At 37.9% G+C, this 23,180-nt stretch overlaps 1 protein-coding gene across 21 annotated transcripts in view; it reads right to left on the bottom strand.

Moving 5' to 3' along the window:
- The window catches only part of SGIP1 (SH3GL interacting endocytic adaptor 1), a 194,073-nt gene that overhangs the window by 56,618 nt on the left and 114,275 nt on the right, over positions 1-23,180 (bottom strand). For 7 of the 21 annotated variants that reach the window (XM_036026234.1, XM_036026237.1, XM_028512125.2 and 4 more), the window contains 8 exons: positions 19,769-19,780; positions 13,919-13,930; positions 10,697-10,721; positions 9,728-9,779; positions 8,355-8,440; positions 5,411-5,503; positions 3,427-3,501; positions 797-1,297 (listed from right to left, as the gene is read on the bottom strand). In XM_036026234.1, coding sequence (XP_035882127.1) covers positions 797-1,297; positions 3,427-3,501; positions 5,411-5,503; positions 8,355-8,440; positions 9,728-9,779; positions 10,697-10,721; positions 13,919-13,930; positions 19,769-19,780 — 856 coding nt within the window. The remainder of the gene's footprint in view (positions 1-796; positions 1,298-3,426; positions 3,502-5,410; positions 5,504-8,354; positions 8,441-9,727; positions 9,780-10,696; positions 10,722-13,918; positions 13,931-19,768; positions 19,781-23,180) is intronic. The other 14 variants (XM_036026242.1, XM_036026245.1, XM_036026246.1 and 11 more) reach the window with 5 other exon arrangements.

Genomic DNA, 23,180 nt, shown 5'->3' with positions numbered 1-23,180 from the left:
ACAAAAAAAGCAAGAAAGAAAGAAGAGAAAAATAGAAGGGAAAAAAACCCCACACTGATTTACAAAAACTAGGGTCTTTGGGAAAAAGAAATATAAACTTCCAGTTATAAGATACAAAAGGTCTGAGAATATAATATATAACCTGGTGGTTATATTGTATAATTGATAACACTGTATTGTATAGTTGAAATTTGCTAAGAGAGTAGAACTTAAATGTTCTCACCAAAAAAAAAAAAAAGTAGACAGGTGGGGTGATGGATGTGATAATTAACTTGATGTGGGCAGTCCTTTTACAATACACACGTCTATTGCATCCTCACATTGTGTACTTTATCTTGCAATTTTATTTGTGAATTATACCTTAATAAAGCTGAAAACCAAACAAATTAAAAAAAAAAGCAAAGCAAAACTAGGGCTCTTGTGGACACATCTGACAAGGAAATCAGACATTTAACATGAAACTTACTGACTGTGAAATCTGTTTCTCTAGAACTTGCCTGAATTCCAAACAATGATATCACAGCTTTGTTTAAAAATGTACACTTCCTAACTGCAGGGGTGAGGGTGGGCACTCCTCAGGGCTGGGAGGGCAGGGCAGAACACATCCACAGACTTGCACTATGACTGCCAGCATTCAATGGACTAGGACATGCCACAGGGCCACAGGACACCCAGACCAAAGGAGGGATGACTGAAGCTCTAAAGCCAACTGCCAGGCAGAAGGAGGGTGTGCTCATACTGCAGCAGCCACAGCCATTCCCGGTCACGCGAAGCACACTCAGACAGTAAGACATACCACTGGTGGTCCCCGTACCACTGCCCGAGCCAGGTCCGGGGGACGAAACCACAGTTCTGTAGGTAGGTGGTGGAGGGGGAGGTGGAGTTGCTCTCTGTCCCAACCCAAAATCTTTAGGAGATGAGATTGTTTCTAAATAATCATCTTTAATGAAGCTCTGCTCAGCGACTTTCTTCTGGACTTCTTCTAAATTGAGCGGCGATGGTACATTGCGAGGAGGACCAGGGGGCCCTGGAGGACCTGGGGGGCCTGGAGAGCTCGGGGGGCCCAGCTCTGGGGAGTCATCTGGGTTGTCTGATGCAGCTGGTGGGGACACCACCTTTTCCCTTGGAGTCAACTCCTGAGTAACATGTTCCGGGGACGTATCAGAGAAACGGACCCACTTTTCTTCAGCATTAACAGCAACCGACTTGGGGGACAACACGGGGCCAAAAATGCTGTCCAAGTCATTGATGGATGGTAGCTTTTCAATTTTGACCTCTGTAGCTGAGCGGTCATCTCCTGTGGTTGAAGTAGTTGGTTTTGAGCTTTAGTTGAGGTTTGTTAATATAATTTTTTATGGAGGGTGGGGTGGGAGGGGGTAGGCAAACCTGGTAAATAGACTGCCTTTCCGGGCACCTCACTGGGCATATTTCATGAGGTAAAAATATCTTGATCAGAGCTGAAGGGGAGAGGAGAGCTCACATTCCCTCCAAAATGTGAGTGTCATTTTTTTATGTGATTATTTCCCCCTTTGCAGGGTGACCCCAGTTAGCTACTGTTCCCATCATCGGAAGTGCTGAGCACACTGCTGCTTTCAAGGGCTGCTCACGACAGTGCAGTGTGATCACTTTGAGAAGCAGTGCTAGGGGCACAGGGAAGTACAGGCTTTGGCATGGCAAATTCCAAAAGGGAGGTCCCTTGTGAAAATCTGGCCTACTGAAATTCATATAATGAAACACAGCTGAAAGTCTCCCTCATATTTGAAAATGATTATCTACTGTAGCATATTAAATTAAAATGGTGAAACTAATGATAATATTTGCTAGTTAAAAAAATGCATATCATAGTTAGCTGTGTATCTTCCACCTTAAGTATACCAGAAACACAGTACAAAGGTTACATAAAGGGATATCCCCACACATATATTTACATACCCATATACACCCCACACACAACACACATATAGGTTATTGAGAAGACATTTACTACTTATTAGAACACATATACCTATTTAACAAGGAAGCAAATCATAAAAACATCTGTATAATTTCTCTTTTTAATCAAACCTAATCAGTTAACATCAGAGGCATAGCTGTGACACATATCTGAAGTCATGAGGCAGAAACTTATGTTTTGCTTAAACATTAGGACCAGCTATTCTTTTTGTCTTATTAATAATATGAGAAAAGAATAAAAACTACCTTCTATAACTTAGCAGGAAAAGATTTGATAACAACTGCTGTGTGAGGAAGTATATTTTTTAAAAACTGAGGTTATTCAAATTAAAAATTGTTACCTAAATAATTGCAAGGCATGAAGAGAAACCACTTTACCTTTAAATAACCCTTTGGCTACAAGAAGCAGCTTAGTCCTTCCATATTTCACATTTGAAAGGAGTTAACATTCAAGTTTCCAAGGCTACAGATAGCAGTTTGCATAACCTGCAATATTTATAATTTTGTAGTAGCTTTATTTATATCTAATGTATTAATAGAAGAGATCCAAGGGGCCAAAATGATTTGAACTTGCAAATACCTTTCCTATGACACCCCAGAGAACTCCCTGTTGGGTCTGAGTCAACATAAATTTCATAAATGACTATGGCCTGCATTTGCTTTTATTGATACATATGCCACTCTGTAGCTATCAAACTCACCAGGCTGCACAAATAGTAAAGGATGAAGCTGCAAAAGAAGTCCAAAGGTGATAAAGAACCACATTCTAAAAGCCCAGGCACATGAAATGACTATTACTGCTTTTGACTTGCTAGTCCAATAAGACCAGGTAGATTATAAATTGTATGAATATTTAGTATTGATCTTAATAGAAAATAAAAATGTGCCTTAGAAATGATCTGTCTAAAGGGCATGCAGCAATTGCTTGCAATATTTCATCATTTTTGCACATCTTTTTGCCAGGGGATAATAAGTAATTTTATGATTACTGGGAAAAAAATTCCCTATCACCCAAGCTTACCAGTATGATACACAGTCTGGGAACCATTTTATATTTTGATAGACTAAATAGTTTTAATTCTGGCAAAAATTTTATCTGTTCTTGGAAAATTACAAACTGTGTCTTGAGACTATTAATTTGCATATCATTAAAATGAGATCCAATGAAGGGACATAATTAAACAATAATTTTTGATACTGAGATTTTTTTCTTTCATTTTACAGGTAAATAGGACACTCATTCAGTAATAATACACACAGAAAAATTAGTTGGGAAAGTGTATCTTTTTTGTGAAACTTGAGAGTGATTCTTTAAAATGAGTCTTCATGGTAGATTGTAATGGAAGTAAAACTAAATGGAAATATTTTCATGTTAATCTAGTCTATAGTTTCCAACACATTTTGGGCATGTTGAAGTCTGGGATGCAGCTCTGACTGCCACATCATCCCAGAACAGAAAGAACTATAGCTTACCTGGTCCAACCGTGAGCGGGGAGCCTGTTCGGGGTGGGGTGGCTGGTACGTTTTTCGGAGGCAGTGGTGGAGGTGCTGCAAAGAGATGAGGAGCCCGGCATTACTGGTTACTTTCTCCCTGAGTTACACAATATTCTGTAGAGAAGCAGGATTTAGGTTTTCATTCATATTCTTGTTCTTGGAAGTGGAATAGCAGTTAATAGTCTAATCTTTAAAAAAAAATTCAAACCTAAGGAACTGATACAAGTCCCATTCATATGCTTCTACTTTGCAATAAGAATTTGCCAAAAAAGTTTAAGATAATAACCATAAGAACATTATTTTTTTATTCATTCATTACTTTATTTGACAAACCTCCTACATCATGTACTAGGAACTATGTACACAGGGTTGAAGAAAAGGAGCCTCTGACCTCAAGGAATTTCTGACTAGATTATTGAGTATCATGTTAACACAGTTACAACCCAGGGTGTGATCACGGAAATGAGAACAGCCAGGGAGGGGACTCTGTAAGAGGTTTTTAATACAGTCAGGATATTATATGCAATCTTTGGAAAGACTGGGTCACATTGTTTTATATGGACTGAGTCTGGAAAGATTTCTCTAAGTTATATGTTTTAAATTTTAGTATATTTTGAAAGCCTGAAGCAAATTGATTTGGGCCAAGGAAGAATGAACACATTACCTTGGTAAAAATGATGACTAAAAAACCCTTGAAGATAGAAAAAATACTGTATTATGGCCCCAATTCTTTTAAACTGGACTTGTCATTTTGTGGGCAAAATTGGGACTTACAGCTTTAACAGGTACATTTTTTTTCTTATCCTTCCTCTAAATGTATGTTTTCTTGTCACTGGCCATATTTGGTACATCCAAAAAATTCATGCCACTGGGGTTCTAATCCTTTGAAAACACATCTTTGAAAGTTCAAGTTTTTAAAAAAAAAACTGTTTATGTTTTCCCCTATTTTGTGAAGGAAATAGCCTTAGAAAGATTGGATTATGTGGCTTATAGCACCATATCCGACAAACAGCCTCTTGTGCCATTGACTAGAAATCTTTGGTTAATTCCTATGATTATTTTTAGGCACCAGAAAGCAGAACCCTGGGGATGCTGAACTGGAAAAAGTATTATATTAATTGGTTTGTGTGTGCTCTTCACAGAGTAAAAATATCCTCTACATCCCCCTCCACCCTCAAACACCTTTCTCTGAGATCCAATCTTCCTCCCATGGGATTTTTAAGGAGTGTTTTCCACATGCACATTTGCTAAGTCTACTAAAATGAGAACTTGATAAATCCATCAGACTGGTAGCTTGACTGACTGAGCAATCAGTTCAGTCCAACCCAACCTACTGCAGGTGAAAGGCTGTAAAGATCTTTAGGATCTCCTTCCCTGGCCACCTGGAGTAGAAGAGGGGCATGCTGGAATGAGTTGGGCTGATAGCCCTGCTTTGAGATAAATTTGCCTAGATCTCCTGTCTCAGCTTCTCTTTATCAGATAGCATCATTTGTCTTACTCTCCCATTATCATTCTTTCCTGTCAATGTTTCCTTTCTATCCTATGCAGCCTCAGTTATTCTGTATATCTAGAAGAAACCACACCTGACTTGATGCTATGTGATACCTCTGTGTTGTGTGATAGCCCATGCCTGGAGCATAGTAGGCTCTTGAGCGTACTTGCTTTTCACTCGTACATATACATTCTGAATGAACGATTAAATGAATGAACAAATAAGCCTATGATATGTCAGAAGAGACTATGATCCAAAGTTAATAATTTTACTTTGTTAATGTTATTCTGCCTTGATAACCTGCCCTTGGTCCATTTAACTCTAAAGCCTATTAGAATAACATCTCTTCTGAATATGATACAGTCCAAGTGTTGCTTACGTAGACTTTCTAAGAGTTGCCTAATTTCACTATGCAGACAGACGGTAAAATGAGTCACTTATTTTTCCAGACAGAGCAGGCACATAACTTACTTCCAGTGGGAAAAGGCCTTGTTAACTTTGGCGACTCGATGCTTGGATTAACTGGTTGGCCTGAACCCCATATCTCAGGCTGATCTAAAAGAACTGGAAACATAAAAAAGAAATTGCCAGGGTGAGTTTAAAAAGAAATGCTCCTAGATTTTATAAGTTAACATTTCAATTTAAAGTTGAGCTTGACACAACTATTTCTCTCCTGCCTCAGGACTAGCAAATTAATTTAGGAATGTGCTGCTTCTTGTTCTTTTTGGGCAGAGAATGGAAACAGGAGTAGGGTGTGTGTGTTTGTATGTGTACAGGAGGGTGTCTGTGTGTTTACATATAGCTAAATAAAAATTGCATTTTCTTCCTGCTTGGTCAATTAATGACATTCAGAATGTACTGGCTCAGTTTCTGGCACCCATTTGAAAATCCAGGCATTGACCCCATGGAAATTTGCTTTATGTTGGTTTATCTAAAATTTGTTAAGAATGTGCTTTAAGAATTAAAATGCCTGGGTTCTATACAGTGGTTTGTATTTTTAAAGGATCTTACTGGGTCTTTAAATAAATCTTTCACAGCATCATGGACAGAAATTAAGTTACCGAAGAGTATTTGGTGAATATCTTAAGAGAACCAGAAAAATAAACACGTGCTTAGATATCTAAAGTATTGCCAATTAAATCATGAAAATTAAGCACTGAGCCTAAGCATATTGAATCTAAGATTTCTTTTCTTTTTTTTTTTAAGATTTTATTTATTTAGAGAGGGAAGGGAGGGAGAGGGTAAGAGGGAAAGAGAGAGAGAGAGAGAGAGAGAGAGAGAGAGAGAGAAACATCAGTGTGCGGTTGCTGGGGGTTATGGCCTGCAACCCAGGCATGCACCCTGGCTGGGAATCGAACCTGGGACACTTTGGTTCCCAGCCCGCGCTCAATCCACTGAGCTACGCCAGCCAGGGTGCTGAATCTAAGATTTCTTATATATATATTTTAAAATCCTTAGTCAAGTATATGTTTTTATTGATTTTAGAGAAGGGGGGTGGATGAATAGAGAGACAGACAGACATACAGAGAAATGTCTATGTGAGAGAGAAACATTGATTGGTTGCCTCCTGTATGCACCCTGACTGGGGATTGAACTTGCAACCTAGGTCAGTGCTCTGACCAGGAATCCAACCCATGACCTTTTGGTGTATGGGACAGTGCTCCAACCAACTGAGGACCCAGCCAGGGGTCTTCTATTTCCTTTGTCTCTTCCTTTTGATTTTTTAAATTGCTATGATAACCCTTAAAGAGCTTTTCCCAGCACCTATCATGTGCCAGGAGCTATGTAAACACTGATTGTAATTCTTTATGTTATAAAACACAAGCTGAAAAGTCAGTTGGATATGGATTTGAATCCAGCCTCTACACTTACTGTAGACCTTGGGCAAGTCCTTTAACTTCTGAACTTCCCTTCCTTTAGTGTAGAGATAATAAGAGCAATCTCAGAGAGTTACTAAAAGGATTAAAGGAGGATGTAAATATAATATATACAAAATGTACATAAAACACTTACCACGAGGCCCACAGCTATTATTATATGTATTTAATCTTCACAACACCACCATGTAGTTGGTATTAGTACCATTTTCAGGAGAGGAAACCAAAGATTAGAGCAATTAAATAACTTGCCCAAGAGCAAAGTAGGGGAGCTAAGATCTGACCCCAAGCATGCGTCCTTGACTCCAACACACATATTTTTCCCTTGGTCCTTTTCAACTAGTGATAGAAAAATCAATCAAAAGAAGTGAGAATGTGCAGGTATGACAGGTAAGTACAGGTATCAGAAGAGTTAGTATGACTGTTGCAAATGCTGTGGGAACTTTAGGGAACATCTGGGGCCAAAACCACCTAAAGAACAATCAAGCCAGCCTCAGGGACAAGTCCAGGGTGCATCTCCCCTCCATGATGAACCTCAAAGATGTTCTTAGCTCTGTTTTGTTTTAACATGAAAGTAAACATTCCTTAAAGGTGTAAAGCAGCATTTCTTAAATGGATTCAATGTCAAATCCCACCTTGATTTTTAAGAACTGTTTTCTATTTTGTATATTAAGTTTCCATGCAGTTATAAAATTCCTGTAATAGATGGAATCAAATGACACAGATCAAATCCTGTCTTCAGTCACTACATAATCATGTCTATAAGAAGGAGATGATCACAGGTAAGTTAATAAGACAACTGCAAACCTCATCACAGTACCTAAATAGCAGACAATTCACTGAGGAGAATTTAGGGAGGGTATTTGTATATTTTCCTAACTAATCATTGAAAAATGTCCAGGTGTGGCAGACTGCTAGCTGTTTTCCAGCATATTCTCTCCATTTCTTCCTAGTTAAAGAGTTTTAGTTGGCCCTGTGGCATTAAATGGTCTATAATGGGCTCTGGTTGAAGTGATGTGTCTTCCAGATTTTGCTCCTACAGCAAATGGCAGCGAGGTCCACTGGCCCTTCCCACCTCCACCCGCTTCCTTCTGACTGGAAGACAGGGAGGGCTGCAGCAGTCCCCTTGGGCCCAGAGATGAAGGCCACGTGTTGAGAACAGCAGAGCAAGCAGCCCTACAGCCCCATGTTGTTCGCTCTGAGACTGTTAACATGAAACAAACAAAACTGTCTTGTTGAATTCACTGTTCTTTGGCGTCTCTGTTACAGTAGCCTAGCATGCTCATTATGTTTTCAACTCTTGTCCTTAACGCTTAAATTTAATTTACCTCAACGATGGATTGTAGAAAAATAACATTTTATCCTATATGTACCACAGTGCTCTTAAATCAAATGATATTTTTAAGAGCATTTTATATTACCAAACACAGCTACTAGAGATTTGATGCTACATTAAAAATATTTCTCAAAACACATATATTTCCTTGAGGAAAGCTAATGAAAAGAAAAAAGTCTACAGATATATACATTTTTCCTACCTTCTGTCTTCTGTTCATCAAAGGCTGATTCTAATGGTGGGCCAAAGAGGGGAGCTAGGGCCACAGTGTCATCTGGAGGTTTTTTGCTAAATCATATACATTAAAGCAAAAACAGAGAGAAAGGGAATATTAATGCTGAAAAACATGTACAAACTTTCACACACTTTTCACAGTATGGCAGCGGGTGTGTATGTGTGTACTTGTGTATGTATATATGCATGTACATAAGTTGCTGTAGGTCTGGAAAGTATATATAAGGATGTCAAAAGTATTACAAACAAGAGAATTGATAGGGGATGAGATCCCTTGTTCTCAATGGGGGACCAAGGCACTGATTCAATAAGCTAAAGGAGAGAAACTCTTTCCAAGCATCATGATTCTCCACACCTGGAAGAAATAACACTAGAGATAAGTTTATTGCAAAGCACCTTAAGATCTCCAAAACCATTGATATTTGTCTTCACCACATTTCTGTATTGAAGTTAATGCAATTTATATAATAATTAGTGAAAGTCAGGCATGGGGAGCCTAAGTGATAAGTGACCCAGAAAGTTCATGTTTGAATAAAAAACTGGGTCTACCAGCTTCTAGTTGTATCTATCCCTCCCTCCTATCCAACAGACTAGTTATATATAACCTCTTAATACCTAATACAGCACATCTCAGAAAAAAAAAAGAATATTGAAAAATCAGGGGGAATAAGTTAAACTCTCATTCTTTCCCCCCATTACTACTTAAAGTGATTATTAAAAGGTTGTGTAATCTTCCCTGTTTCTTCCTCCGACTGATCCTAATGAGTTCTCTGTGTTGTGGTGGGTGGTAAGGGGTGAAGCAGGAAGAGGAGAGGTTGGAGGAAAGAAAATATAAAAGATTCAGTTTTTAAATGAGTGTTTTTGGAAAACAATGTCCAGTTGTACAGTACTTGCTTAATCCAATAAATACACAGTGTAGAATACAATGTTTTGCCGAAAACAAAAACAGAAGATTCCTTTGGTATGTGGTAGGTGGAATGTATCATGAAACTGTATCCAATTAAACAGGCTACTCTTCATAAGAAACTGTAATGGTATTTCAGTTCAGCATTCCAGACCCTATAGGACCTCCTCATATAGACTTTCAACCTCCCATTAGTGAGAGGACTGCACATTCTGGTAGACAATTACTGTAGATGACTACAGAGTATTTTCTTAAAGGTCTCCCTCAGGCTGCACTCATAAGAAATTATAACATTTGAATCATGCCCTGGACTTACACATATGGGCAGGTCCTTTTTAAAATAGGACCTGAGAGTTTAGCTCAAATGAGACTGGCTAAATTGTTAGCAGTGGGGATGATGCTTTGCATAAGACATAACCAACATCTTTCACATGTACCTTATAAGTTCTGGAGTTGGTGTGGACCGCCTGGGTCTGGCCACTTCTTCACCTGATGTACAGGACAAAGAAACTTTTTAGGCATTTTTTACCATTTCTTACCTGTCTTATGAGCTATGTTTGGAAACACATAGAGATTTGAGTCCCATCAATAAGCAACTCAACATGAAAGCTTTGCAAAACAAACCCTCTCCCCTGACAATGCAACAATCTCATATTAATGCTACTACATAGAAAATGTAGTAGCATTTTCTCTGGCATTTGTAAAGCCTAATTAACCAATGAATTACCATGATGAGCCATCAAATAGATGATTTGTATAATGTAGAGCTAATGGAGTAACACACCATTCTTCAAATGTCTGCTTCCCAATTTCCATAAGAGACTACTAAGCCAGGCCATAAGTACAAAGTACATAAATCCACCATTCTCTGCTTGTCCTTTGCTTAAAATGCCAAGAAAATGTTATACCTTTAACCAGGAAACATGAATTTAGAATTGCCAAGAATGTGCTGTATGCAGCCGAGAAAAATCATGCCCTATATATATTATAACCTATTGCATATAACCTTGGCTGACTACAATTTTTATATCAAATAACACAAGAATGACTAAGTTATATCTATCTTCAGTTCCTTCTGCCCCCTTCCTCTCCCCACCCCCATGACCAAGTGTACAATTGATAAACTTCATTTTTAAAGTCAAATGATACAGCAAGAGTTTACAACTATAGGAAGAAAATAGCAAAGTTTTCCAAAAACATATTCATTTTCACAATTTAAACATTAATCATTCAAACCCACTAAACCCCTTTATCATTACAAGATTTCTTTTCTGTAAAAGATATTTGTAAGTCTTAAAAATCAAGCCCCAAAGTATATAAGTTAAATGTACATAGGCTCCAAGATCCAAGGAACTTATTCCTTCTTTTAAATTGTACTCTATTTTTGGTAGCTAAGATATACTTACTGGACAAGTTCCTTTTAATTGCACCCTAGAATTAGAAATAGACACTATAAGGTTTAAGACCACATATACGTTATGTACAATATGTATATTTCTGTTATTGTAATTAAACTGAACTCAAAGAAATGCAGATGGTGAAAAATGAAATTTTTCTCAGAATCACATTCAAGTTGGAGATTGTAGACACATACATATAAGTAAATTTTTCATTTTAGTTAGGATTATAGAGAGATGGAGAGTAAACCATCTCTCTATATGTCTCCTGAACCACAAAAATCCCTTACCTGTATAGGTTTGGTAAATTAATGTAAATATTAAATACTCTATTAAAATATGATACAGAAGTTTAGCAGACCAGAAAGTGAATCCAAATTTAATTTACACTTGATGTTTGAAAGTCATAGACTATAGTAGGAGTACTGTCTGCTCTTATTGGGTGGGGTCCATAAGTTAGTAGAAATAGTCATAGTTTGCTAATGAAATTTTTAGTGATATAAATGGCAAATGTCATAAGAAAGGAAACCTTAGGGGCACTGCCACTGATTTTGCAGCTGTTCTATACAAGGAGCCAGGGAATTCCATCCTCCCCCCCGGGTCCCCCAACCCCAATTTCTTCCACTTGCCTGCTACCTGGCCCACCCGCCTACCAACTGGGGGTCATTCCTTTAGCTCAAGGCACTGTGATACTGCTGGATGCAAGTAGGCCAGCCACAAGTAACCTGAGAAGGCCATTTACAGCTTTTACAATGCCCTGGCAGAAATTTATTTTGATAACAGAAGAACCGATTAGATAAAAAGAGTTGATTCAAAATCTCCTGTGAAAGGTTCTCAGCCCGAGATTCTTCCAGAAAAATAGACCCCTGAACATGTAGAACCATGGGTGGGGTGTGGCCTGGCAGAGCTGCTTAGGAGAATGATAGGGCAGACAGAGCTGCAGGGTTGTGGGGTGGAGTGAAAGTGTAGGAAAGTATTTCTAACAGCATGACCAAGAGCTTGGTGGGTGGTCATCAAACAAACATTCTTTTCTACTTTCCTACTTTGGTAAAGGCTCTGCCTAGTGGTTGTAGATATATTTCTTCTCACAAATGGTAACATCAATAACTCAGGGCAAGATATAGCACTATAAGAATCTTCTTTCTCTTTTTCCTAAGGATTTTTCAGAATTTTTTTGTCTCATTTTGAACTCATTACAATAAAGAAGCAGTTTCAATCTGAACAAGGATCCACTAGATATTTTCTAGAGAGTAGTCTAGTCTCTCAAACTAGATTTTCTGTCTTGCCTTGCTTAATAACACAATCTGTGTCTGTGTCACATAGAGAATTATTATGTTATTAGTAAAAACTTAATAAAGTTTATTAGTGTTAATAAATTAAATATTTAACTATGATTATTTACTATAATAAATCAATAAATTTAATTATATTAATATGTATTTATTTAACTTTATAAATAAACATTTAAAATAAATATGGTAATTTACACCAGCTATGGTCATTACAGGAGTTTGGATACAGGTTGGCTTATGGAAAATAAGACAGTATAAACAAAAATAACAAGAGAACAAATTGTTAAATGGTGTTAAAATGTTTTTCTAGGTATGGAGCCTCAGCTGGTCATATTTTTATTAATAAGGTCTGAAGGAAGAGGCCCTGCAGCTCTAATTTTAAGTAGTCAATCATGAGGTCGGCATTGAGGGAACAGCGTCCCTCCAGTACTATGCGATTGAGACCCAGAAGTAGAGGGCGGCAGAGGCTGTACTGAAGAGCTGTCAGTCTCTCTATCTTACCCTTTCATTAAAAATGTGGTACTTGTGACACCAAGAAAGGTGCAAAGCTGCTTCTGTATTCATTGATTCCTGGTGTGTCCATTCAATAGAGTTACTGTTAGGAGGCCCTACACAGAAGCCCCTGTAACATTTTTAGTAAATACTCCTCATGAATGAACAATCACTCATTAAGTGCAGGAAGACATGGCAGAAATAGGCAAGAAAACTCTTGTTTAGAAATTAGGAAGAATAAAATAAGATCAATTTAGAAAGGAACAGATATTCGACTGAGCAGCAGCAAGTCAGCAGCAACAGAAAAGAAAGTCCCATTGTCAGCTGGATCTGGCATACAGGTTTTGACGGCCTTGATGTTGCAGCATGACAAATCCAAAGCAAGGTTAAGGTGATGTCGACCATGCAAACCACATTCAGGGAAAGAAGCCCACTGAACTCAGAAACCTTCTCCTCACCAAGTGACCCCATTTTCCTTCCAATGATTAACATTATTGGTAGATTGTGAATAGATTTCCTTCATTTTGAGTTGGTTATTTCACTTTCTTTTTTTTTAAAGAGTAATTTATAATCTGAGATGTTAACTGAGATGATCCACACCTGCAGGTATTGTTTTCTTTGATCCTCAGCCAAGTGGTTCAAACAGAGAACCGCCAGTTTCTCAGCTAGAGCAGAGTATTTGCCTCAAATAATAATTGATTAATTGAACTGACACAGACCTAGGGATATTTCAGAGGCATCATTTTCAGTTCCATTTCCTCTTTCAAGGGACTGACCAGACAGATGGGGATCATTTCAAACATAGCAAAGACCCTTATTTTATTGCTTTGAATACATTATACCCTTTAGCCTGAGGAAAATGACTGAGATTTCATTTTGAACAATGTAAACTAGTACTGATTTTTCTTCAGTGATGACATACAGAATTATGTGACAGCCCAGGCATATTGACTTGAAAGCATATCTTGTCCTCTCAGATGGAAACTGTGATTATGCATTATTATGTATCAGTGTATACTGAACAATGAAACTCATGGTCCAGGGACTTATTTCAAATTCAGGCTTAAAAACTATGTGCTTTAAAAATTATTTCCTCATTTTCCTTATACTTTTCTTAATCTTCAGTATCGCTTTGCTATAAACTTCTATGGTGAATTCTGGCCAATCTCTAGACCTTGCACTTATACAACTCCCCCCCATCTTTAAAATTTAGCCCTATGAGTTAGGATATGTTAATTTAGTTTGTTATGGAAAACAGCTCTTATAATCTTAAAATATGTTCTTGACACATATAGTATCAGACACTTCCAACCAGTAAACAGCATTCACCTGCCTCAGTCATTCATACTGGGCTATCATACATTTGATGAGAAGCCAACGTGGCCACCTGGCCTTGGCAGCAGTTTTCTCTATACATGTTTAAGGTAAAAATGTTGAGAGTTCTTACCGGGCTGCGCCTCTGTGATCAGCAAAAAGGAAGAGAGAACAGACACCTAGTCAGAGAATGATGGATCAGTCAACAGGCTTGGGTAACAGAAGGCTTCCTAAACAGCTAACCAAACATGCACTCTAAGTCATCAGGCCAAAGGAAGATGGGTAATTATTGTGTTTGTGGCTCATTTAAAAGATAAGGAGGTTTTGGAGAGCTCTAAAGAGAATCTGTCCATTGTATCTCAATATAATATAGCTTAGCTCATGGAGATGTACTAGTTTCAAGTTATTTGCTAACAAGACCAAGGTGGAAATCTATGAGGAATTTTGATATCTTGGCATGAGGAGTTTTTAGGGAGGGGAGTTTTTGAGCATAGGTAATAAAGAGAAAACTAATCCCTCACACAAAAGGGTGTTAACAAGCATCATAAGAATGACGCATTTCCCACATAATTAGGGCCTAAATTGGAGCCTCCAAAAGTCAGAGACCAGGATTAGACAGACCTCTTCTTTGCCTGACTCTTTTCATTAGTGTTATATGGAATGTGTGCTGATGAAGACTTTATTTTAGGTGTTCTTGGCCTGGTGGTTTGGGCAGCCTCTACCAGTGAGTAGAAATGTGATGGGGAAGATGAGGTGCCCCTGCTAAACACAGATCGGAAATGAAACTGTCCAGCACCAGTAGAATACTGGTGGACCAGACGACATCTGGAAAACCACAAGCAACAGACATAATACTTCTCTTTCATTCCTTACACTTTGACAATGGCTATCAATTTACCTCAACAATCTCTGATAACTCCCTCCTTAGAACTGTTCTGTAGTAACAAGAGTGACTATGATACCAGTGAGGAAAGAGATGATGATTAGCATTTCACCTTCAGAATATGGGGCTAACCCATGAATTTACCAGAGACTATCCAGGACCCTGTATTGGCCACACCTCCAAATCTGGGCCAGGAGCACAAATATAAAAATAACTAGAAGGTTGCTCAAATAAAGAGGATGGTTCTGCTCTCCAGAACATAGGAAGGAAATGAAAACCTATAGTTCTTATATCGGAGAGGCCTCCATGGATATCTAGGCCAGCTGCATTGATCATATAAAGGGGAAAGTGAGGTTCTGTGATACACAGCCAGCAAATGGGTAGAATCAGAGACAGAATTTAGATCTATAATCCCCCATTATTGTGTTCTTCCTTGGACACCAAGTGTGACACTGTTGGAGGACTCCTAAAAGGCAAAAGTCCTTGTGGCTGATGTCCAGGAATGGTTACCTCAGATATATTTTGTAAGTAGCCAAGAATTTAGAAATATTGATAGAGTCCATTTTACTTATAAGAGTTTAGACTTTATTATTTGCCTTACTTTCCAGACACTGCTCCATATTGATTCCATCTCTCTTATAAATCTGTCTTTATGCATGGAGGTAATTTAAAACATTTTATCTAATTTTTTTCTTCACCACAATTCTTTTTTTTAAGATTTTATTTATTTATTTATTTTTAGAGAGGGAAGGGGAGGGGGGGAGAGAGAGAGAGAGAGAGAGAGAGAGAGAGAGAGAGAGATGCATCAATGTGCGGTTGCTGGGGTTTATGGCCTGCAACCCAGGAATGTACCCTGGCTGGGAATCAAACCTGGGACACTTTAGTTCCCAGCCCGTGCTCAATCTACTGAGCTACGCCAGCCAGGGCTGCATGGAGGTAATTTAAATAAAATTAGGAAAAAGGGACACAATACCTATTTTTGGGCTTAAATTCTTTTACTAACTAATTTTTACTGTATTTTCAGAGAAGTTCAAATACTCTTTTATATGAAGATCTAGGCTTTATAATTCTTTAATGACCAGACTCACATTCTCCTTTAAGAAAAGAATGTGGGAATTTATAATTTTAGCTTTAATTTCATGGCAAACAATTCATTCTTTTTGTTTTTTAAGATTTTATTTATTTATTTTTAGAGAGAGGAAAAGGGAGGGATAAAGAGAGGGAGAGAAATATCAATGTGTAGTTGCCTCTCATATGCCCCCATTTGGGGACCTGGCCTGCAACTCAGGCATGTGCCCTGACTGGGAATAAAACCGGTGACCCTTTGGTTTGCAGGCCAGCACTCAATCCACTGAACCACACCAGGCAGGACAATTCATTCTTAAAAATAGCATAAAATAAAGCAAAAGGGGGGATTAGAAGTGACACAAGCTCCCCCAAGATAAAATTATGAGAAATAATGCAAAATAAAGTGCTGACTATAGCCATATAGAAACAGAAATCAAGTTCAAAACCTGTTATTAATATAATATATAGAGAACACTTTTTGAAATAATTTCAATGTGTTAATCCACCCAAATTGTCATATTTTAATCTCTAGTGAGTTAAAAACCTAAATTTTAAACAATAGTTCCTATATTTTTTCTAATAGAAGACAACCTCATAAGATAGCATTTTGGAAACTCTATTTGCAAAATGCCTTCCTCAAAGAACAGCTGTTCAAATTCATGTGGTCACGTAGTCAAGTTCATTAGCCAGAATCCAGAAGACCCACTACAAGCTAAGGAAAAGTCAGATGCAGAAAGCCTCAAGGTCCATCATTAAGAGTATCTGAAACCTTCAAAAGAAAGAGAACTCCAGAAGTTAAATAGAAAGGAATTAATTATCTATGTTAATTATCACCATTAAGGAGCATAAGCTAGCTGTAGGCACTGCCAAAGTCAAGGATAGCAAAATCTTTATCAGCCAAGAGGCGGGGATCTTTGCCTGTTAAAAATTTTATTTTACTGTTTCTTCTGTCATTTTCCATGACCTCCAAAGCCTTTAGCATTCTATATTTGTTCCACCAAGAGATTTTCTTCAAAGGTGGAAGGAAACTCATTCAGTATCTGGTCTAAAACTCAGATGTGTGCAGGGCACATGTGTTTCATGAAGCTCTGGTGAACTGCCCACTACTCAGGTGCATCTGTGCCTGCCATGCAAAAATGTAGGCCTAGTATTCCCAGATGCTCAGAGTTATTGAACAAAAATGCACAATATGATTTTTCTAATTCCGATGTTCTGATTTTTAAATGCAGACCAAAATTGTTTTTAACTGCACAACCAAACAAAACACTTACCCAGGCTCAGAATCTGCAGGTGGCCAATTTGTTTCTGATTGCGGGCATGTGTATCATAAAATAAGCTCTCTGTAAATTTCATCTGCTGTTTTTATTACTTCACCTGATTACTCAAATTGGTCTATTCCTTTTTCTGAACAAATTTCTTGCATTCCTAATTAAACATTCATTGTTTAATTCCAAGATTTCTCTTGATCGTCTTACAAATTTGGGAGGTTTTGAAAGCGTTCATTTTTCCCTTTATTTTTATTTTGGTGTTCACCTCAGAGATAACTTTTTATATTTTGGGGCTGTTTTAAAGTGAGTAAATACTACTTAAGTTATAACTTGATCTCTAGAATAAAGATATTTCCTTGTATTTGTAAATGTTTCATTTGTAAAATTTATATAATTTATGATATGGATATAAGTCCCTACAAAAAATACCTGAGCCTATGTCCTTGCAGTACCTACAGTGTCCTTACTCCACATTAGCTTTGTTATTTTTTTGTACAAAAGAATACAAATTCAGTTAACTAAAATAGCTTAGTTTTAGCCAATGAAGGTCAGTGTTTTCAGATATTTATTTGAAAAAGTAGCCAAATATAATCTGTCTTGCTCATCAAAATCATTAAATAACCAGCCTCAGGGTTTGAAGCTTTATGACATTTTCATTTGTTAAATTCAGTGCCATGGGGAAACAGAAAAATGTGTGAAAAGCTATAAAACACCAAATAGATATTTTAAATAGTCTAGTCATAGCAAATTCAGTGAGCCATGTTAGAGAATTTCCTAGGAAAGAATTAGTGTATACGATTATTCTATTATTTTGATCCTAGCCAATATTCCTATTTGTTTTTAAAGCTTTAGGGTGAAGACAGACTCTCTGGCAAGCTCCTGTTTGCCATCCTCCCATTGGAGGTGTTTGTCTATACTTAAATTTGTTTCTATTACATGTATTTAAATTATAGCTATTACATGTCAGATCACAATGAATATCTATCATGTCTAATAGGATTTGGTTGAGTTGATCTTCTGAAACTCCATTTGCCAAGAGAAACAAAAAGATCACTAAACAAAGATATCACTACAAATTGACAAGATTAAGCAATGAACAAGATGACATTTCCCCCCCCCAAAAAAAATGAGCAAGGGAGTGGGAGGAGGACTCGTTCTTGAAGATATGGAGCTAAAAATGAAAAGGAGTACTTGCAGTTAAAATTGCTCTCAGGACAACGGGAGGAAAACCAGTGAGAAACAGGATTTGAAAAGGACCCTGGGTGAACTTTAGGCCACACATTTTTGTTATTGTTTGAAGTAACCAAATTCGGATGATTCAGAGAAATATTCAGGGTTAAGGAGAATAAGGGAATTGGCAAAATATGAAGAACAGTTACTAAAATGCACCAACAATATCATAAGCCACATAGCATGTGATACATAGTTGACTCTCAATTACTCAGAAGTGGGCCATTTAGCTTAGTATGAATAACAATACTCATAACAGGTGCTGACTTTACTTTGGGAAACAGAGACATTGGATCCATATTTTGATAAAGTAATATTCTGATCCCATTTTTTGTTCTTCCTGTGTCTTTTGTTCCTCCTCCTTCCTATCACATGGCCTTGCTACAAGTGTGTATCCTGTAGGTGCTTCAGAATATGCCAGGTTTGGATCAATGGGGAAGGATGAGAGGTTATGGCATCATTGGAGCATCCACTTAAGGTGAGTTGCATAGAATCAGCCAAGCACTTTTGGTGCTTGTTAACATGGAAACACAATATTTTTGTATTTTCCAGTGGCAAGGTCATCTGTGTCATATTCCCAATAAGCCAGCAGCTGAGAAGAGAACATTGAAATTTTTTGTTTTTGAGTAAAAAATTTCTCAGAATAAACTTTCATTGAATGTTGTTCTAAGATTAAAAAAAGAGGCACATCATATCAGAATTGTGCTGACACTAAAATTGTATACACTTTTTATAACACTTTTATAAAAATTGATTTACACTTTTATAAAAATTCTCTTTTTCTGTCTCTAACAAACCCAAAGGGCGATATTTTTTAATGGGTTTGCATTTATTTTCTATATTCTTATCATTTGCCCTACATTTTTAAAAATCGAATTGACTGGGGTGACACCAGTTACTGAAACCATGAAGGTCTCAAGTGTACAACTCTACAACACACCACCTGCCCACGGCATCATGCACTTACCACCCAAAATCAAGTCCCCTTCTGCCACCATTTACCTCCCCTTTGCCCTCTTCCACTTCCCCCATTCCTCATTCCCTCTGGCAATTATCCTATGAAGATATTTTCTGATTAACTGGGAAAAAAGTAACTTCCCTTTTCTAGGCCAGCTTCACAAGTATTCATACAAGATAGATGCTATCATGTTGTACATTAACAAAAAATTACCTTAAAAATGTTTTGCCTAGCTCATGGTAATGTATATGCAGCTTGACTAATTCAAGCAAAAGCTGCAATAAATGAAATTCAATACCTGAAATATTTGGTCATATGCCTGTGATTGAGGCTGAGGTAAACCTCTGCAAAATTACTCTGCGGCCCTTCATAACTAGCTGGTGAAATCACTTAACAATCAACTTCCTTTTTCCCCATAGGATACAATTAGACCTGGTCCTAGTTCACAAAGGTTTGTTCTAAAATTTAAAATTTTGTTTAGTTGTTAAATACAGTCAATTATTAAGAATGCAGATGATGAAAATAAACAATAAATAATATTTGGCCAACATGTGGAAAGGAATTGTTATTTCTTACCGGACTCTTCCTCTAAAAGTGTAAGCATGGGAAGGAAAAAAGAGAACATGAAAGAGGTGAAATGTATTTTTAAGAAGCAGCAGCTCAAGGCTCAGAATAACCTTACACACATCAGCTCTCCAAGGCATTGCTGTTACAAATACTTCCTGTGAGTGTCTGATACAGTTATTCCTAGGCTGCTGGCTTAACTTGAAGGGCAGCAGCACAGACCACCCCAAAATATGCCACTTAGGCATACTGATTATCACAAACTGTAGGCACTTGGCTTTCTCTGAACTTCCTTAATTTGCCTAAAGATATATCCTCCAAAAGGATCTCTATAGTCATTAATCCTCCTCCAGGGAGTTTCATCAACCAGGGAGCATCATGAGACAGGGTAGTAATAAGCTACGAAAATTTCTTGGCAAGTGGAATAGGGAAACTGAGACAGACAGCTGATCAAACTGGCCAAGCAATTTACAGCCAGGTGCAGATGGTCACCAGGGCAAAAGGCCCTGAGTGCTTGGCAGGGGGCAACATTGGGAAAACAGGGACCTGGCCTGGAGGGTCAACTTTCCTCCCTGGAGATATCATCTAGGCCTCAGCTGTATTTCAGCTCCAGGCCCAGAAAAGCAGCAAAACCAAGAGGGTGATGTCAGGCCCAACTGCAATGACTAAAGATCCCCAGCCCTGTCACTGACCAATCAGTGGAGACCATGACCCTGAAAGGGCACATGTGGAGAACTGATGAATATTCGGCTGAAAGCCTCCCTTGAGACTTCCCTTAAGATTCCTGCAAGGAAGAGATAAAGCCTAAAGACAAAGGACCAGTGCGTGTTTTCCATGTTCTCCCTTTCCTTCCTTCTTCCCCAGCCACTTCTTTCTTCACAGGCATACAGCTTCTCCTAAACTCTAAGGCAATGGGCAGCTGGCAGCCTGTCCCAGGCTAATCCCCTGTACCTGTCCCCAAAGTCACCCTTTCTCTGACTTCCCAGTGAGCTAAGTAAGGCAGCCCAGTCTAGGCTCTCCTATAGCTTCTTCTATGCTAAGCCCTCCCTTGTTTCACTGTCCCCAGCTTTAATAAATGTATCCTCATACTTACCTGTACTCATTGTGAAGTCATCTTTCCTACACAAAGTCAAGAACTCTCACACTGGCCCTGGGCAGACCCACTCAGGGCCAGGTCCCTGTCCAGTATTATCACAGGAGAGGAGACCAGAAGCCAACATCACACCCAGACAAACTTTGTCACAAACTATCACACAAACCATTGATTCTTCTAAGGGTATATTCACCTTTCTTAAAAATGATTTCTTCTCTCCTATGAGGGCTACATCTCCTCCCCTTTCCCTATAAAGTGATATTTAAGGTATTTCCATACTGCTTTCCACCAGTCTGCATTCCCACCAACAGTGCAAAAGTGCTCCCCTTTTTCCACATGCTTGCCAGCACTTGTTGTTTGTTGATTTATTGGTGATAGCCATTCTGACAGGTGTGAGATAGTATTTCATTGTGTTTTAATTTGCATTTCTCTAATGATCAGTGACACGGAGCATCTTTTCATATCTATTGGCCATAGGTATGTCCTCCTCTGAGAGTTGTCTATTCAGGTCCTTTGCCGATTTTTTAATAGGGTTGTTTTTTTGGCGTTGACTTTATAAATTTGGATATTAACCCCTTATTAGATGTATCGGCAAATATGTCCTCCCATTCTGTGGGTTGTCTTTTTATTTTGTTGATGTTTTCCTTTGCTGTGCCCAAACTTTTCAGTTCGATATAGTTCCATTTGTTTATTTTCTTTTGTTTCCCTTCCCTGGGGAGATATGTATGATAAAATATTGCTATGAGCAATGTTTGAGATTTTGCTGCCTATGTTCTCTTCTATAGTTTTTATGGTTTCAGGTCTAACATTTAAGTCTTTAATCCATTTTGAACTTATTCTTGTGTGTGGTGTAAGAAGGTGGTCTAGTTTCATTTTTCTGAATGCATCTGTCTAATTTTCCCAACACCATTTATTGAATAAACCATCTTTAGCCCATTGTATGTGCTTGCTTCCTCTGTCAAATATTAGTTGACTATAAAAGTGTGGGTTTATTTCTGGGCTCTCTATTCTGTCCCATTGATCTGTGTTTATTTTTATGCCAGTACCATGCTGTTTCGATTACTGTTGCCTTACAGTATAGTTTCATATTGGGTAGCATGATTCTTCCAACTTTGTTCTTTATCAGGATTGCTGTTGCTATGCAGGGTTTTTGTGGTTACATGTGAATTTTTGAAACATTTGTTCTTGTTCTGTGAAATATGCCATTGGAATCTATAGGAAATGCATTGACTCTAGATTGCTTTGGGTAGTATGGACATTTTAATGATGTTAATTCAATTTACCCATGAACATGGTATGTGCTCCCACTTACTTGTATCTTCTTCAATTCCTTTCTTCAATGTCTTATAATTTCCCAAACACAGGTCTTTCCATCCATGGTTACAAAACTAAAAAAAGATCTGCCTTGTGACTCAGTGATCCCACTTCTGGGAATATACCCAAAGGAACCCAGAACACTAATTCAAAAGAATATAAGCACCCCTATGTTCATTGCTATGCTATTTACAATTGCCAAGATTTGGAAACAGCTCAAGTGTCTATCAGTAGATGAGTGGATAAAACAACTACGGGACATTTATACAATGGAATACTACTCAGCCATAAAAAAGAGGAAGATTTTACCGTTTGAGACAGTGTGGATGGACCTGGAGAACATTATGTTAAGTGAGATAAGCCAGTCAGAGAAAGATAAATACCATATGACTTCACTCATATGTAGAATCTAATGAACAAACTGAACTACCAAGAAAAACAGAGACAGACTCATAGATGGAGAACAGGATGACAGCTGAAAGGGAGGGGTAAGTTAGGGCAGGGAGGGAATGAGCAAAACGGTAAAAGGACTCATGGACACAGACAACAGTGTGGTGATTACAGGAAGACAGAGATATTAGGGGACTAAGTGGTAATGGAAAAAAAGACAATAAAAGTAAATTTAAAAAATGATACTTAGTCCTGAACTCTAAAAGTCGTCTCTCTGAGTCACTCCTTTTTCCTGAGTGCCTTGCAGGCATACATGAAATTTGCATATTAATAAATTTGTGTGGTTTTCTTTTATTAATTTTTCTTTTTGTTAGAGGTCTAACTAAAAATCTAAGATGGGCAGAGGTAAAGTTTTGCCTCTCCTATAAGTTCAAGCTACAGAGGGCATAGGTGTGGGCTCCATTTGAGGACATTCTAAGATGTCTTTTGAATAATTTGGTTTTATCAAATACATTTATGTCTTGAAAATAGAAAAGTATGCTTTGTAATACTGAAAGGAGGTGGAAAATGCCATTAATATTTTTTATAGCCAGGCATGACCCTGAAACTAAAACATGAGATTTTCCA

The sequence above is a fragment of the Phyllostomus discolor genome, chromosome 5, assembly GCF_004126475.2.
Source record: "Phyllostomus discolor isolate MPI-MPIP mPhyDis1 chromosome 5, mPhyDis1.pri.v3, whole genome shotgun sequence".
NCBI classification, from domain to species: domain Eukaryota; kingdom Metazoa; phylum Chordata; class Mammalia; order Chiroptera; family Phyllostomidae; genus Phyllostomus; species Phyllostomus discolor.
The sequence above is the reverse complement of the archived record's forward strand: the minus strand, read 5'-3'. Positions and strand labels throughout refer to the sequence as shown.